We start from the raw sequence: 19313 nt of genomic DNA, 5'->3' as shown, positions 1-19313 counted from the left end.
TGGTTTTATATGATCGAAAAATAAGCTATATCTGAAATAAATAAAGTGAATTGTCAAGAGTCAATGTGTCCAGTTTAATTGTCAATTTAGCTTTAAGAATGAGGCTGAACGAAAATTTCATAATATTTCTTTAAGCCTGCTAAGCTGGGTGCACAGTACATCCCTGGCTACAATATGAATCTAGTGTCTCAGTCATTTTATAACCACTTTTGGCACTGTCAGAAATGTGCCAACAACGTGACATTAAGAACCACCATCGTTTAGATCTCTGTCATTACTCATGGTTCCAAAAATAGAAACCTCGGAAATACTTGACTTGGCTGAATATCACTAAAACCAAAGCTGATGCTTTTTTAAGTTCTTCCTTTTGTTGCACAAGCACCCACAGTCAGCAGATTTACAGCCAGGTCCACTGTTCTGAATCCTGTTTAAAACTCCATTTTGATGCAGCCACAACCTTAACAGCTACATTATCTCAGGGACCTTTGTTTAAAGGGCTATTATGCCAACAATAACGTTGCATATATATTTTTATGGAGCATAATAAATCGTGCTGTATCAGTTCATTGTTTGGATCTTGAAACTCGCTGCTTTCATGGTGATACCCTAGAGCCCTTTTCCTCGTATAGTTATAATTAAAAGCTTGGCTGTATATAACAGAAACTAAATCATGTTTAAGATGGTCACGGAAATTCCATAGGAAAGTGCAAACAGCTAAATCATCTAAACTCAGAGGAAAAAACAATCAGCTCCACTTCATTGCCCATTACTTACATTGCATGCTACCACTTTAAAATTCAATCTATTTAATCACATTTCTAAATTGCATAATTTTTCAGCATTAACAAATTTATATCAGATATTTTGTGACAAATATCTTTCGGGGCCACACATGGCATGTGGAGTTTATCTTTTAAATGTGCCATGGTAATCTCTCTTATATTCTTTGGGAAAAAAAGCTATAAATCTTTAGTTTTTGGCAACAGGACCTATTAAGTAGCTGCTCTCCTTTTTCCGTCATCCTACAAGGGACGTTGCTGGAAGGAGGCCTGAGAGGGAATAGGACTAAGGTCTGCAGGCTGTGGTCAAAATGGGAGGGGAGAAATAATAAAAAACCTGAATTCGCTGACCCCTCCCACCATAGAGATACATATAAGCGAAGTGTTAAGGCTTGAATCTGCATTCTTCTAAAGCGGTCAAAACTGCTCAACCTGATCGAGCCCTTCTCACTAGCTTCTGTGGAAGAGGGGTGAGACAGCATGTGAGTTTTGCTTGGAGCCCTTTTTTTGGTATGGCTATTTTATCAGTCTGATTATAATACAAAATAACATAAATAATTTGTATTTTAATATATTTAAAACTGTTAAAAGAGAAACCACTTGAAATGGTTTCCCATTTTAATTGAAAACTTCTTTTTTATTGGATGCAGTGGATGCTAGACAAACTACAGGACAGCACAATGGCTCAAGTGGACTCTGAGTTTGGTGTGAAAGGAAGCAGCATCATCAGGGAATGGACTGGACAGGTCCAGCCTGCTCTGGTTGCTTCCTTTGTTTTCCTCTTCTGTCTGGAAGCCTGTCTGTGGGTCAGGAACCTCAGGCTCAAGAGAAGACTGCCGGGACCATTCGCCTGGCCCGTGGTGGGCAACGCCATGCAGCTGGGCCAGATGCCTCACATCACCTTTGCCAAGCTAGCCAAAAAATATGGCAATGTGTACCAGATACGGCTTGGTTGCAGCGATATTGTGGTTCTCAATGGAGACAGGGCGATACGTCAGGCTCTGATACAGCACAGCACAGAGTTCGCAGGCAGACCAAACTTTGTCTCTTTTCAGGCTGTATCAGGGGGGAAAAGTATGACTTTCACCAACTACAGCAAACAGTGGAAGATGCACAGGAAAATTGCTCAATCAACAATCAGAGCTTTCTCATCTGCCAACAGCCAGACCAAAAAAGCCTTTGAGCAGCAAATTGTAGCTGAAGCCACAGAGCTAGTTGAGATTTTCCTTAAGCTCAGTGTACAGGGCCAGTATTTCAACCCTGCTCATGAGCTGACAGTAGCTGCAGCTAATGTGATTTGTGCCTTATGCTTTGGAAAACGTTATGGACATGACGATGTTGAGTTTAGAGCCTTGTTGGAGAGGATAGATCAGTTTGGACAGACGGTAGGGGCTGGCAGCTTGGTAGATGTTATGCCATGGCTTCAGTCTTTCCCCAATCCAGTCCGCAGTGTCTTTAAAAACTTCAAAGACCTGAATAAAGAGTTCTTTGGGTTTGTCCAGAACAAAGTAAAGGAGCACAGAGAGACATTTGATCCAGAGGTAACGAGGGGTATGAGCGATGCTATTATTGGTGTCATTGACAAATCTGACAGTGACAACGGACTCACCAAAGGCCACACAGAGGGGACAGTGTCAGATCTGATTGGAGCAGGTCTGGATACCATCTCCACGGCTCTTCACTGGATCGTGCTTCTCCTAGCAAAACACACTGAAATCCAAACCAAACTCCATGAGCTCATAGACAAAGTGGTAGGGCCAAACAGACTGCCATCAATAGAGGACAGAAGCAGCCTGGCATACCTGGATGCCTTCATCTATGAAACAATGCGCTTCACCAGCTTCGTCCCCGTAACCATCCCCCACTCCACAACCTCAGACGTCACTGTTGATGGTCTCCACATCCCCAAAGACATGGTGGTCTTCATCAATCAGTGGTCCGTCAATCATGACCCCCTGAAGTGGAAGGATCCACATGTCTTTGACCCCTCGCGCTTCCTGGATGAAAATGGCTCCCTAGACAAGGATCTCATCAACAATGTTATGATCTTCTCAGCAGGGAAGAGAAGATGTATTGGGGACCAGATTGCCAAAGTCGAGATATTTTTGTTCTTTGCAATTCTCCTCCAGCAATGTAGCTTTGAGAAATGCCCCAATGAGGACCTGTCCTTAAACTGCTCATATGGTTTAACACTGAAGCCTTTAGACTACAAGATCACTGCCAAACCTAGGGGAGAACTACTTAAAGGCCAATAATAATCTGTTTGAATACAATTAAGGAACAGCAACGCAATATGAGGTATGTGTTCTGAAATAAATATTTATGCCTTGTATCACAGAGGATTTTTATGTAATAGGCTTCAATTAACCCAAAAAATGCAAATGGTAAGATTTCTTAGTTTTGCTGACATTTCAAACTATGAACAAATGCAATACTGTTACTTCGCTTGGTCACCAAATATCTGCCAGTTTATGTATTAAAATTACACATCGTGACAATGACATTAGGAACCATGTCAGTCGTGACCTGAACTCAAAGGCAATTTCACTCCTCAGCTCTCAAAAAACTGTGACTTTGTAAGTGACTGTGAAAACCTAAATATGTCTGTACTGCACCATGTAAGACACGGCAATAAATGTAATGAAAGCTTTGATGTGGTTGTCCAAAACCACAATTCATAAAAAACTTTAAGTATGCATTGTTATTTATATGATGGTATTTAGTGAAGTCTCCCCTAAATTGCAATGTAAACCGGTGGTGATGAATACATTTTTCTTCAAGTGCTTTTTTGGCTGATGGGGAGAAATTATGAAGCAGCTGTGTGGTCTCAACTGAAAAATTAACCACAGAGGCACTCATTTGTCTTCATATGTACTGAACCTTCTTATGTTTGAGCTCAATACAAATACAGTGTGCATGTCATCTACGTTCATGTACTCTTAAATCATGTATAATACAGTTGTATTCAATAACTCATGTGACATGTAACGTATGTCTAAGAGCCACTAATTTCACTGTCTTAGTTCTTATGTATGTACACATAGTACATCACTGTACAACGTGATTCATAAGACATACCACATTGTCAGAGTAATAAGCTGCATAGAATAGCTAAATAATGTTTTCATAATGAACATGACCCTGTGTGATACAGTCTGTACTCTACAGTGTGACCAAAGCCCTGAATGTACAATAAACATTTATAACTGAATCTGTGGGATGTTTCAGCCAAATTGTTGAGAATCACACAAGCCAGAGAGGTCAAAGATATAATAATAGATCATGGTGTCCTGTCTCAGTGTTGTTGTGAAAGATTAATATGGGTTACAGGTCCTGCATGCTCGTGTTCTCCACTGCATACAAGCAGGGTGTGAATCATTTCAACAGTACAGGCAACAGTAAGCAACCGCAGGCTTCACTCATCAATATTTAACATGGACCGCGCTGTACTTTCGACTGCTGTCTCATTTTTTTTCTGAACGAACACATTCAGATTCTGTGACTCACTGAGCAGCCTTGCATCTCTTAAACTGACATCATATCCAATAAAAGGTGCGAAGCCTAGAGATACAAAACAGTTTTGGCATTAGGGAGTAGGGCAAACAATGTTAAGACATCATGGCGAAGCACTTTAACTTTGGGGTAACTGCATCAACCTAACAAACACTGTTACAATTGGAGGTCACATCAGATAAACATCCACATCCAGTAAACAACATTTATCAGCCCACTTCGTACTATATGTGTGTTTCACGTCCCTTTGAGCCGTTTCATTTACAACTGTTACTACCTTAGTGCAGTTTGGGTTTGGCATATGTTATTATGATTTAACATGCAAAAAGAGAACTGATGATTTGGCCTTGTTGGAGCTTTTTTAGCAGCAGTGGAAAGTAAATAAGCACATACTTGAGTACTGAACTTAAGTACAACTTTGTACCTTTGTGCGTTATAAAGGATCAAACCATTGGTTCTCAATCTTTCCTGCATGTGACCCATTACAAAAAAAGCAGTGTCTGGTTTGGTCCCTGCTGGCTGAGAGATTTACCCTCTTAACTTCTGTGTTTCATTTAAATAACACTTTGAGGCTTAAAGAGGATAAATTATTCAATATTCTACCACAAAAGCAGATAAGGGTCCAAAAAAGTGAGTACAAATTTGTGCAGCAGAGGCTTTTTTCTTCTTTCTTACACCTATAATCATCTCACGACCCCCTTAGACTTATTTTGTTACCCCTAAGTTGGGAACCACTGGACTTAACAGCCTAATTGTATATAAAGCAGCTACCCTTCAAAACAGCCACAACAGTAAAATGCTATTTATGCATTGATATACGATCTAATAATGTAATGTGTAATAATATATCAGTAACAGGAGCTATTTTTCTATAGAACTACTACTTTTACATTTGATATGCTAAGTACATTTTTCTGATATTACTTATGTGCTTACATAAGTTTGAATGTAGAACTTTTACTTATAATTGAGTACTTTTACACTGCTGTAATACCACCAAAGGGTCTGAGTACTTGTTGAGTACTGAATACTCTTCCACCACTGTTAGTTGTTCGAAAACTCACATACCAAAGCGACGATTACCAGACGTCCTTCATGGCTATCAAATGCTGCTTACTGGCGTTCAACTTGCTATGACCCACCAGGGTTTGTTCTAGTATCTACCATGGCTCTCCTGTTTTTTTTACCCCTGTATATCATCTTCAGTGTCACAGGATTTGCAGCGACGATCATATGAGATTTGCATCTATTCGAGCAAACGCAGGCAACAAGCCTCCTAAAATGCTTCCTCCTGACTGACTTTCTTTATTTTGGGAAATCGCCTTTCTTTGGGAAAACCTTGCTGTAAGTATGGTATATAAATATTAGTTGACGTGTGGGTTGGCAGCTTATCATTGTCATCCCCCATCTTACTTTTATCACCACTTCCTTGTCCCATGAGGGTGTTGCCACACTGAGTGGTCCTGAGTCTACCTGCGCACTTGAAAGGAGCAGGGGCGTGGATGAATTCTGAGGGAAGCCGGGTTTCACCAGTGTTAACATAGAGCAGGCTGAAGACATTCTGTACTGTTACAGACTCTCTCTCCCTCACTCCCTGTCTTTGCTCTGACACCGCAGGGACCCTAGAGGGAGGAATGGGCCGCCTGAACTCCCCCATTTCCATCACAGCTTCCCAAAAAATCCATGAAATGTGTCATACTGAAAGACTTCCTTTCACCCTGAGTCACCCACTCTTCGCTCCACATACCCGCGCAGCCCTCGACCTGCCGAGTTATACTCCTTAAAGGAAAACAGAAAAATGTACAGGCTGACAGTTTCTCAGCTCTGAGGTTATTCATATTCTGCACGTACACAGAGCCACAGAGTGACCTCCCACACTGTTCTCAACGCTACCACCAGATACAGCTGTCCAAACCCCCCCCTTCTCTGCAAGAGTTTTGACATGCAAACTGCAGTCACTGTTTGGTAAATGACACACAGTGAGGTAGAATTAATTGGAGGCAGACAAATGCAATTCACCAGAAAATCTCTCCCCGTCCATTGCCATCATCTGCTGAAACACAGCGGAACATTGTGTCTAAGCCTTGGCTGGGAACTGCCTCGTGTACTTACTCAGCCAATCATTCTCATAATGCTGCCCTTAAGACCAATACACTGACCACAGCTACACTCCAAACCAAAAATGTTGCAGAACAATAATATGACTGTAATCTTGCGTGCTCTTCAATCTGACCCAAAGCATCAACCATCACAGCACATCATAAATCATTATATTAAAAAAAAAAAAAGTTAGTAAGTCAAGTAACTCAGTAGATATTTTTCTTTGAATAACAAAAACAAAAAAGAAGCTCACGCAAAATAACTACAAATCAATTTTTTCCACATTACTTTCTATTAAGAACAACAGGACTTCACAAGTCAAATCATCATGACGGCCCAGATGTCAAATACAAATACTCACCTCTCTCTTTTCACAGTTGCATATTTACACAAGACGATTTTCCATTATAAAATTTGCTCTAGTTTACAGAAGCACTCTGGCTGTGGTAATTTGACTCCAAAAAGGAAATGACAGCTTCTGACTGACTGATGCGCTGTGTATTAAAAGACCGCTGTCCTGCAATGTACAAAAACCTTAAATCTGTCTGAAAAATTGAAAAGAGCTGTAATTTGCATTCTGACTCAGTGTGATAGAGTTTGTTTGATGTTTCATTTGTTACCTAGAAAAATGTTTCCTCTGTTTTGAACCCCCCTCACATTATAATCAAGTCGTGCCACCTTAAAGTTTGGTATCCTGCTATAAACACTTTAATTTAACACATTACTCACATAGATTCCAACAATTAATGACCCTTCACTTCATGCTTTGGAATACAACCTCACGCAACCATCATAAAGACATGTGAAGTGTCCCTTTTCAATAAACAATTACCCAACTCATTATTATAGGGTGGGATGGCTAGTGCTTGTTGTTTTGTGTGCTGGGATTGCGTTTTGGAGCGGTGGCAAGGAGGGGATCTTTGATATAAAATAGCACAATGTGCAGTTCCACGTGCCACATTTCTTTCCATATAACAAACAATTGTTTTCAGGAAGCGCAGGAGGAAGCAATCCGTGTTGGTCAGCATGACAGCACAGATCGCATGTGGGTTTTGCTCATGGATGGGAGTTCACATCGCGGTCTGACACAGTCGCTCACGTGAACCGCGTTTAAGTGGTCCTGAGCAACACTGTCTGCTATGATTTATGTGAAATGGCGATTATGCTGACTGCCAGTGCAGGAGGCACTCTAATGTGGTGTTCGTAAAGTTTCGTGAAACGAGAGGGCGGTGGAGAAGCTAGCACCTCTTCTCCCCTAGTCACCGTCTACCGTCACTGAGACATGCTGGGGCTGAGGTCGTGTCAGGATTTCCACTTTTTCCTCTGCGCACTGCAGCGAGATGATGTGGCTAAGAAGGCGAACAGACTGCATTTGCACCATTCACATTCTTCGGTGTCTAAACAGCTGTACTTCCTTACTTTCTATTAAGAACAACAGGACTTGGCGAGATTTTACTCAAGCAAGCACAAAAACTCCCTCCTTGCCAAACCTAGAAAGCACATTAGATTACTATAGCATGTCTCCCACAATAGCTTATGATCTCATTTTATGTCATGGTAAATCAGTTCTTCAGGGCCTTCAGAGTAAGTATCCGGTACTTCCCTGTGGGTCCAGCACCTTCAAGAGGCCATCAATCTTTTGCAGTGTCAGAGATAGTGCTGTCTGCTCAGACGATAACGAACCACTGGCACCACTGTTGTGTAACCCAGACTGGAACCTCTTCAAGAGGAACACAGAAGAGTGTCTGAGAAGCAGATCATTCTGTTTTTTTGGGGGGTTTTTTCTAAAGGGGGGAAATAAATCAGATTATTGCATTGTGTATTTTTTCAAGTAATACGAGAACGTTGGAAATGCTCAACGGAGCAATATCCCATGCATGAGTAGGAGTGAGAAGGAAGATAACTAGAAGACTTGCAGATAAGTGCTACTTTTAACTTTAATAAAATGTAATGACTGATGAATTTAAGTATTTGTACAGAACACAATGAGAATAATGATAGGGAAAGGGGATAGCAATAACTGTCAAATGAATTAAGACATTCGCTTACTCACAGGTATAAAAGAAGTAATTACAATGATAATTACATATATTTGGCTTTAGATAGTACCTTCTTTGATTCTCTTACTGAATTGCACTGCTAACTTGTGGATAGATATTTATGCCATGTACTGCGCACAGACATGGCACAGGCCAGACTATGTCTAACCATGTCCTCTTGGCAAGACTCTGAAGTGGGCATCACAGCTCATCATCAAATTGGACCCAGTGGAAAAACTGGCATATTACCAGCCTGGCAAAACATAACAACAACAAAGTAAACACTAAGGGATTAGAGAGCATGTTTCAACTGAAGAGCAGAATCGTTCGACTCTTAAAGTTACAGTGTGGGCAGACAGATAACATGATCTTAACAACTAGCCACATTTTTTTTTTTCAGAAATGTTATAAATCCATTTAAATTGATATATTGCACTGCATGACCGAAAGTCCATAGACAGTAAAACAAAGTATATGTACACACAAATGTTATACCCATATGTGACTGCTGAACATCTCATTCCACTACAGCTTCTGCTCTTCTGGAGAGGCTTTCCACGAGACTTTGGAACCCGGCTGTGGGAATTTGCTCTTTTTCAGCCACAAGAGCCTTTGGGTACCGATGCTGGGTGATAAGGCCGGACTCGCAGTTGATTTCCCAGTCATGGCTTTGTGCAGGACAGTCAAGTTACTCCACACCAAGCTCAGAAAACCATTTTTTTTATGGACTTACTTGGCTCACAGGGGCAGTGTCATGCTGGAATATGAAAGGGCCTTCACCGCAAAGCTGGAAGCACTTTTTTATAAAACATCATTGTATGCTGCAGCATTAAAATTTCCCCTAATTTGAACTAAGGGGGGCAAGCCCAAAATATGAAAAACAGCAACCAGGGTAATTATCTGTATCCACAATGAATATGTAATATTCTACAATCATTGCAACATATTACCATCACAGACATCAAGGCCAAATGACATGCAGTCTTTAGTACCCACTGTTTCAGAGAAATAACAGAGGAATCAGGCAGAATTGTCTTCTATGTCAATCCTCATTATTCATGGTGAACGATGATGAATGAAGAAGGAGTAATGACCCTGCATCTATCATAACTCGCCTCAGTTTTATGGTGTCTGTTTCTGAAATTCTAGCTGATGAATTGGAGTAAGAAATGTCTTGTAATCATCTCCCTGACAAAAAACTGTCACATGCTCCAGTGTCAAACAAGCTACCCATGATTCAGCTCTCCACTGCAGCAGAACCCCTCTCCCTCCATCCCTCGCTTTCACGCCATCCCACTTCAAGCTCTCTTCTTGGCAATGCTGTAAGCCAGACCAAAACAATTTAGCAATAAGCTATTTGCGTTCATGGGGATTCATTTTCAGTTGTTTTCACATTCTCCTTTTGTAGTGGGCTCTGATTGCCTGTCAGAATTTCCCCCACTCACTGAAAGAATAACGGTTTGCTGGAGCTGACCACTCTACTGAAATTTACCTTGCTCTGTTTAGACTTGGAACTGTCTACACTTGGAACAAGTGTAGACAGTTGCCTGTGTGAGATGTTATATTTCAGTTCCTGTTATCCTAAATGTCAATTTGACATAGTCTACATGTTGTGCCTACTTCGAGAGGGTTCACTTGCTGAGACACTGTGTACCCTGCGCTTTATTCAGCACTCATTAGCCTCATGAAAAGCACACGGGGCACTGGAGGGACACAAGCAACTCACATGCACCAAGAGATGTCAGCGTCCCACAGACAGTTTGTCTCTTTTTATGTGCCATACTTAGCTCTGTCCTCTATGAAGTTTTCTTCCTTTAAACCTTTTGATCATGTGAGTGCTGGTGGGCCAAATGTTACATAAACATTTGTTCCTGCAACACATAACTGAAACTGGAAATGAAACACAACACTTTCATCAGGGCCAAACAGAGTCCAATGATTTATTCGACCATCTACAGTCTGTTTCTTAGGGACACATGCAGGCGTCACTAATATTCAGTGATACAAACAGTCAACAATTCCTTGAAAACAGATGTCTAGGGGATGTCAAATGTGCAGGCGTTGGTGCCTTGACTCTGAGTTTTCATCACACTATCAGCTGGTGTGCAGAGTAATGCATCCGGTGGACCTTTGTGAGGGGACTCCACGCGGTAAAAAGGCATCTGAGAGGATGCAGGGGGCCGCTCAGGACTGAGCAAGAGGTCCCAGAACACGGCTTGAGCCGGAGCGGAGGTGCAGATCATAAAGAATAATACAGCGGGGATGAAGGTTGCTTATGGAAACGCCGGGGCTAAAAGGAGGTTCCGGAGACACCATTTACTCAGCCTGCCAGCATTAGAGGAATCTGGCCAGTGGTTCCACTTCTCCTCCAGCGTGAGGAGCCGAGCGCGATCCCACAGAGAAAAAAATCTGAGAGGACACAGAAGCCAATCATGTTCTGACTGTTTACGCAGTGGCATGGTATCCACTCAGTATTCCAAAGAGAAATTAATCCGAGATGTCAAAGTCATGGGTTGGCAGGGTTTTAGATTTGCAAAAGGCATAGGGGATTTTCTGCATGCCGGTACATCATATCTAACTCACACTTGAGTGGATACTTGGAGAGCGCTGACAAGTTTACTGGAGTGTAAAGCCATGCAATGCAACTCACGACAACAAATACATATCACAGCAGTAAATCTTTGGTGGGGGATCTCATAGCATTATGTAAGAGAGCAGTGTCTGTGCCAGACCCTCAGACAGAGGGCAGGGGAGACATTCAGGTCCATGCTGCTGAGCACACAGCTCTCTTCTTTGCCTGCCATACTTGGAAATAGTTGGTTCAGCTTGCTCAACTTGATTAGCCCAATAACAATCCCACGCCAAGCCTTTAAAAGGGTGTGGGTAGTAAAATGTTTTGAAATAATTACAGCTTTCATGTCTACAATAAAACTAAATTAGAAACTTAAACAGTTTAAATCACTCAACTATCCTGCATGAGGACAGTAGCTCCAGGTGATTACATAATTCAGTTTAGGCAAAGAAGGAGTTAACACATCTACTGCGAGCTAACTCTATTTGAACCACAGTGGCTGTTGGACCTCTCACATGGGGCTGCAGCTCACCTTTCAAATACAATTACATGTTTGTGAAAATTATACCCTTTTGCCCAAACCCTTACACAGTAAAATCACTTCAAAAAATATCTGATCCTGACTTCTTTACATGAAGATAAATGACTTGATTGGAAATCACAATAATATTAGGGAGGAAAAATTATGATTTTCCACTCATTACTCTTGTGGCTGCAGAGTGTGAACCGGAAAACGGAAAGGGAATAGTTTGTGAAAATAAAGTAAGGCATCTGGTGACAGTGAGAAACCTTACACCTCAGGACATTTAGACAGGAGTCCAAGAGTGGAAGCAACTGAAAGTAAATTTATGGTCAAAACTGCTTCACTATGTGTTCGCTTCTACATGTGCGATGAACAGTGTGGCTCTGTATCTCATCCATGAAACAGCACCTGACAGGATGTGAAGAAATGTGCCCTCATCCAGTTGTAGGTGTCGTTTCACTTAGGGGGTGTATAGCTGAAACCAGTCAAGTGCCATTTGATGAGCAAGAGGAAGGCGGAGCTCTGGTCTACATGACAGCCAGTGACTCAAATTGCTGCCCACACACACACAGGTGACTCTGGTTCTGTCAGCCAGTGCCTTTCCTGGGACGAGGAGACACCAGAATTGAAGAAGAAGCATCCACAACCCCCTCATCAAACCCCTCATCCCACCCCCACACCACCATCCACAAGCAAAGCCCCAACGCAGTAGGCAGAGCAGGGGAGTCAGGAGTCGGGGTGTCTGCTCCAATTCTCCAAACTGGGATCACATAGCAGAGGAGAACCCATTAAGCCAGTCCTGGACTTTGGCTGACTCCCCAGCAGCATAGGCCCCTCATCACAACCCTCCCCACTTCTTTTACTCCTCCCACGCACACTCCCACCACCCCCCTGCTGGCTTGGCTGCCAGGAACTAAGATGTATGGGCCTCTGCAGAGAACCGGCTCCAAGGTAGCACTTCGGTCCTCTGCCAGCAAAAATAAGACATTCTGCTCTCTCTTGCCTTCTCTCCCTCCCACCTCCCCATCCCATCTCACCAACACAAGTCCCTCCGCCTCACAGTGGTCAGAGAGCTGCCAGAAGCAGCAGCCAACAGCTACACTCTGCTTTGCCCCCTTTTTTCCCCTCTGGTTCTGAGAGAATTTTACTTTGCCCAAGATAATTTATGTCGATAGGTGCCTGCCAGTTTGAGAGGCAATGTGTGTTCCTTGAGATAGGTTACTATGTACACACTGGAGCAGACCACTTGTTGTGTTTATTGTTGTTGGGTTGGAAATTGGGAATTACATTGGCTGCAGAGAATCTGGACATGGCCATGCTCGAAAATAGACAGAAACAGTCCAAGATTGCGTTTTAGAAAAATCCAGCCAATATCTTTAGAACAGATACAAATATTGGCATGAAGATACACAGAGATGGACACCCACTAACATGTGGGGACATGTAATTGACTCATGCTCATGCTCATGCTGTAACCCCTGGCACCAATCTTAACCGTAACAACAAAATATTCTACAGTAATAATTACCCTAACTTTAACTCAACTCTAATTATAACTCTGCTCAAAACCCCTCATCCCTGAGCACCCTCTTTTCAAAATAATGAAAAGACTTTCTCATTTTTTCAGATATTATTTATATACCTTTGGGGAAATTTGATCATCACACAGATTGACAAAGAAGAATAACAACAAATAAATGTCATAATGGTCCTGAGCCTGCATCGTAAGGGGAAATCTGGATGTCCCGCAATCACATCGCTTTTGCCAAATGATCTTAACAACCAGCTCTAACTTATTATTAGTTCATCAACATGTCTTCCAATGTCTGCATAATTTTACAGACTTTTACATCCAGTGAGTAAGTTTCTTATAAAAGATCTAAAAGAACTTATATATCTGACAACTTCCATGCAGCCAGGACAAGCTAAGTAAATCGGTACCAGCTAACAGACATGTATGTGTATTTGACATCTGTCTTTGCACTCACGGTGGATCACCAATATTGGGACAGACCAACTAGAACGTATTGAAGTGTGAATGTTAAGTGACGTAATGGACACATCTGTATTTCAGGTCCAGTGCGAACATGTGGACATTTGAGTGCAAATCGACGGCTGACTGCACGGACCAGCTGAGAAAACACTCCCTGCTGCACACTCCACAAAAAAAAAAAAATCGAATTCCATCAGTCACATCCCGTGGCACCCATTTGGTTTGGCCTGGAGCTGACATCACACCTTCTCCTCATTTCATAACAGACTGCAAGTGAAGAGTTTAACGTGCAGTACATCACAGGCTGATTTATGACGAGTAATAAAAGGAAGTATCGATCCTGATGTAGCATGTCAGCTTTCGAGCAAGAAAAGGAGGGGCATCAGGTGTTTTTGCCGGAAAGAGTATACTTTACACCGCAGTTCAGTCATATCCAATTCTATCATGTAAAGTGAATGACATGGGTAAATGCACTGTGGGGTTGTACAACCAACACAGATTTCTGAAAACTTTAGAAACACATGATAGAAGAAACTCTGGGATCTATCATTGCCTCAAAGAATTAATTCATCCTTTCCTAACCAGGGGTGGGGTTGTCTGACAAAAAAAATGGGCTGATTTCTTTATAAGTAAATATTAAAGCTGCACTAATCAATATTTTTGTACCAAAAAAGGATCAAATTACTATGTGTAATATAAAAGGGATTACTCACAGTGACAAACCCACAGAAAATTATCACCCACCTCTACTGTTCCCTTCAGCTCTACGAAATGGCATCTTTAAACTCACTGTTTTGGTTTTACGGCCTGCAAATTTACTCTCACCATCCTCATCAACCTCGCTTCCAGTAGGAGCAGGCAGCTGTTGTCAGGAAAAATCTCATATAAACCCACTGTACACTACCTGCCCAGCACCAAACAACAGACGGACAAAGTTAGCAACTGGCTATTGAACATAGTGGAGCATTTAGCTGCTAATGAGCCAGATATTTCCCTCAGGAGTTGGTGGAACAAAAAAACTGAGCTAAAAGGGCAGCGAATATTTGACTGTGTCAGGGTGCAAGAAACAAAACTCTAAATAAATACTAATATTTTGTATTGTTTGTTAAGCAACTGTTTTCTAACACATTCACCATGACAGCATATAAGGTGATAATATATCTCATGTCTGAAGTAGCATTTAAATTGGAAAACATTTTTAAAAATGTTTTAAAAAATTGATTGTATTTTGCTGCCTGATCATTAACCTTCACGAGAGTTGATGTGAACTGATATTCAGTACAGTTTTGCTGTATATGCTGCAAAGGAAGCAATCCTTCCTATGAAGCGTGGTAAATTAGCAAAAAAAATTGCTGGTCTATTGACCCATTCAACTTTGATGCGATCTCTGTGGCTCTGTCAGCCAGCACAACCTAATAGCCGATTAAGCTGTTATATAATAGAGCCCTACAAGGACTGCATACACAAGTGTCGGTGGATGAGTGTTGGTATGGAGCAAGATGGGATTATCCTGAGGTGAAACTGCTCACAAAAGTATGGTTCCCTTTGTAAGGTCTTAGTTGTGTGAAGCAAGGCTTGGAGACTTGGTGGGTTAAAATGAAAATCGTCAACATTTTGTGGTCAGTGGTGACTGTGGACTAAGATGTTCTTTCTTAACTGATCGTCAATAAATTGTATGAATCCAACTTCCAGTCCAGTGTAGTTTGTACTGGACTAGAAGTTGTCTTCATTCTGTTTATCACACAGCTGTGGTCAAAGAAGTGAGATAATAGATGCGGTCAGAATTATCACAAAGAAATTCTTTTCCCACTCGTCCAGTCAAAAGAGGTCAAATGTCTGGGGAGGCTCAAGAAATGCCCCCTGGAGCTGAAAGGGAGAGCAGGGTGGATATTTGCTGGTATGAGTTGGAATAAGCCCTGATGAAATTTGCTGTAACTTTGGGAATTTTTTAACCATAGCTAGCACTAGGTAATGCACGGCAACAACATTAAGTGGGAATGTGATCACAATATTGTGACTGGCATTCCTGTTAGTAGTACTGGCCATTAACCCCTGAGATTTATCACTGTACTTAAAGGGAAAAATACCATAGGATTAAATCCAGAAGTTCTGACACAAACCCTACAACTGAATCAACATATTGCAAGAGAACTACATATACTACATAATCACTACTAACCTTGGCCCCTAGCTTTCATCCCATAATGCATCTTTTTTCCTAATGGCTGTGGTGACCTGTGGATGACCATGTCCCTGCTCATAAAACTCGTGTGGTCACACATTGGTTTTAATAGCATGACAGTCATTTTAAACATTATCCAATGGCCTTATTAAAAAGCAAACCATGATTTGATGATTTTAGCTTTTATGAAACACTCATCAAACATGCGCTCCATCACACACGCATCAAGTTCAAGAAGAGCAGGCTAATCAGTAACAAAGTCTAATCACTTACTCTAAGGTCCCTCCAGACATTGTAAATACTCTGAACAAAACTACAAAGAGTGAAACCATACTTATAGTAACTACAAACAATACAGAAAATATAGCAACTGTGGACTGTGGGCAATGATATTCAGTTTGTGTTATGTTTTGCTAGTTGGTTAGTTAGTTACACTGTAGAATAGAGAGGTATCACTTAGTACATTCCATTCCCCATTTCAGTACCTGTTTGTGTTCACTGGAAGGACAAGAAACACCCAGGGTCACTGCGCCCTGGCATGAGACAGCTGCCAACGGAAGATAACGGGAAAAGGGCAGTAAACATCTGTAAGAAGGAGCTGACTGAACCCCGCCTCAACAAAGAAGTACTGAGTATTGGGTGTGGCGCAAGCCAAATAAATGCTATTGCATACTATGTGGAACTCAGACGTAACTGGGTACGCGAGCGAGTTGTGTCTCCAGATATATCTGTAAGGCTTAATAAAGCAGATGGGTTTACTAGGAGTAGAGTCTCCGAGTAATCTCTCCTCATTGAAGGACCCGGTGAAGCCGGCGCGCTTCAACCGGTCTCAAAACCAAATTAAAATTATTTTAAAAATAGGGCCAGAATTGCCATGGGACGTCTTTTCACACATTCCTCTCATAGTGCAATTTTTAGACTTTTATCAATTTAGCCTATTGAGACAGGATTAGCGGCTAAATGGGAGTGATACAGTACAGAAGAGCTGGAGAGAGAACATAAACATCTCTGTGACTCACTCATTACCTCCTGACCTTAGATAGACAGTAATCAGGGAACGAAGAGGCGATCAGCCAATCTATGTGCTTGAAGAGCGACATGGCCAATCGGTAGGTTTAACAGATACATTTTTGGTTAATATCCATTGCACTTCAAAAACGTATTTAGGTATTAGGGTACAGTCACATAATTCTGAACAGACCAGCCTTCTTTCAAGGTTTGGGAGTCTTGAATTTGACATCTGATTTCTTACATAGCTCAATCAGTCGGGTAAAGATAATGCAGTGTTTTGCAAGGTTGTTTCTGTCTGGAGAAAACACCAGAAATGGAGGATTTAACGAAGTGCAAGCTGAAAAGAAGAATCAAAATAACAGATAAAAAGAAAAAAATAAGGCAGAAAAAGAGAGGAGAAGGATAAGCAGAGCCTGCACAAACCTTAGCTCAACAAATTTCCGGGAATCGCAACCATTCTGTGATTGGAAATAAGGCAGACTTTTGTTTAGCACAAGTAGTGTTAATTTGTCAGAGTGATAATTATATGTAAGCAGACATTGCTGCTCAGCATGCCAACTATAACACACATGGGAAAAGATACTCTCACACTGAGGAAATAACCGAGCTGGATTGATGGAATTCCACAAAGGCCAAGGACATTTATCACTGGATGTAGAAACAACTAAGCACAAGAGCAATTTGATGCCAAAGCAAGAATACATGCAGCCAAAACTGTTGATTGAGTAGGCAGAGGTTTGTGGAACAGGACGAGGAAGTAACTCACTTGAAATAGTACAGGAAAGAAAAAAATCTTGAGGAATAATCCACTTTGGCAGGTCCTCACCTTGGTAATATAAGAATGGCGAACCAGCTGAAAAAATATGCATGGTTTTCAAGAATCTGGCAACAGGGCATTTTATTTGCATTTGGACTGAGATTCGAAATCCTTTGGATAGCGCTCTTAGCAGCTACATGCCATCTGATGTGGTCAGATTTCTTATGATGAAAATATTGTGTGGGATTATCTGAAATTAGCTTGTGTTTTATGGGGTAATTTGGGGCATTACCAAAAAGAACTTTATCTACAAAATGACTTTATCTAAGTCCCACTGATGTGGGAAGGGGAGCAGCAACTCTTACCCAATGTTCTGGACAAGCTTGTGACATCTCTTTCAGATAAGTGTTAAGACGAAACACATAAAGCTTTCCATGTGGCATGTTCTTTTCTGGCTCATTCCTTTTGCCCGGCTGCCAGAGACCTCTGTTTAATGGGGTGGTACAAAGCAGACAAGGGGGAGTAAATGGAGGAACTTCAGGGGGAACTCTGAACATGCATGAAGGAAAACAGTCCTCCCAAATGAATGTGATGACTAGGGGACAGAATGTGTACTAATCTGGGCGAGTGGCCAGGCCAAACAGCCCAAGGGGGCAAAGGGGAAGCCATAGCCAGTAAAGGGAGAGTTCAAATAGCGCATATGAAGGGTGGACGGGGCAAGGCGAGACAAATGCCATTACAGTGCAGAAATGAGAAACTGAGAAGCCAGGAGGGAACCTGGGAGTTGTAGGAGGGTTTCCCCTGAGGAGGGGAACAGGGTCTGGTTGCACAGCGATACGGAGCCACCTGTTTAATGGTGCTTAACATGGACAAACACAAACATGCTGCTCACACGAATGCGCCCGCCCTCATGTGAAAACATACTGTTTACTGTGCAGTGCATGCGGTATCTCTACTGCTGCCTTTCACCTATTTCTCGCATACACACACACACACACACACTCAATGACCTCCTGGGTGCTGTGTTTTCTGCGCAACGGTATGTACTGCCAAGTCGCACAGCTTGAGCAGCAGGGAGGTCCAGAAAGCCAGAGGGAGATGGTACGTGACAGAGAGCAGGCTATGTATGAATGTGTGTGTCAGGTTGGAGGAGCCAAAGTGGATATTTTGTGAACACTCTCAAAAATGTCTGTGAGCTTGCATGACGGTGTACATGCTATATATGATAAGTAGCAGTGTGTTTCGAGACTTACATCTGTGCCCATTTGTTTTCGTGCAAGGAAAAGGATAGAAAAGATGGTATAATGAGAGAGAGGACACAACATCTGATATCCATATGTTCATTTGGCTAAAACCATTTGGATCAAGTTTGTGGCTTCATGGAGCCTAAGTAGCTGCCTGTAAAATAAAGAATACAACAAGAGGCACACAACATCAGCCCACTCTGTGTTTGTGTGCGTGTGTGACCGGTTGCATGCACACGTGTATACAAACTGTGCCTGGCTCCACCACCGAGTCAAGAGAAGAGAGGCGAGGGCATATGAGCTTCACGCTGCATTGATTGCTTGCTCCAAACTCTGAAAGTGATTTCCTCACCGTATCTTGGAGGAAATGATTCATTAGGATGTGGCCCAGTTGGGATCGCTCTGACATGGAATAAGAAGCAGCCACTCACCCCAGGCTGGTGCATTTGGAGTTAGCACCGAGACGAGGGGGAAGATGGGAAGCAGCCCATGAAGGCCATGAAGGGATGGATGCAGGCAGAGGAACGGAAGGCAGAGCAGGAGGACTGGAGGGATGGAGCGAAGGAGGGAGGGGAGAAGATGGAGGGATGGAGAAGGGGA

The 19313-nt window shown here is 42.1% G+C and overlaps 1 protein-coding gene across 2 annotated transcripts; it reads left to right on the top strand.

The window, feature by feature from the left end:
• The first annotated feature begins 1190 nt into the window (after nucleotides 1–1190).
• On the top strand, nucleotides 1191–3980 carry LOC120795335 (cytochrome P450 1B1-like). Of its 2 annotated transcripts, none has more exons than XM_040137184.1 (2): nucleotides 1191–1289; nucleotides 1430–3980. In XM_040137184.1, exon 2 carries the CDS (start codon nucleotides 1433–1435, stop codon nucleotides 3032–3034), a length of 1602 nt encoding a protein of 533 aa, XP_039993118.1. In that variant the 5' UTR covers nucleotides 1191–1289; nucleotides 1430–1432; the 3' UTR covers nucleotides 3035–3980. The 2 variants fall into 2 exon arrangements, with proteins under 2 accessions (XP_039993118.1, XP_039993120.1); XM_040137186.1 differs by having other exon boundaries at nucleotides 1198–1261.
• Nucleotides 3981–19313: the final 15333 nt, after the last annotated feature.

The sequence above is a fragment of the Xiphias gladius genome, chromosome 10 (assembly GCF_016859285.1).
Source record: "Xiphias gladius isolate SHS-SW01 ecotype Sanya breed wild chromosome 10, ASM1685928v1, whole genome shotgun sequence".
Lineage (NCBI taxonomy): Eukaryota > Metazoa > Chordata > Actinopteri > Istiophoriformes > Xiphiidae > Xiphias > Xiphias gladius.
This window is presented reverse-complemented; position numbering and strand designations above follow the sequence as displayed.

What these genes read in the sequence shown, in the direction of transcription:
- LOC120795335 (XM_040137184.1), top strand. Translation starts at nt 1,433, where the DNA reads ATGCTAGACAAACTACAGGACAGCACAATGGCTCAAGTGGACTCTGAG.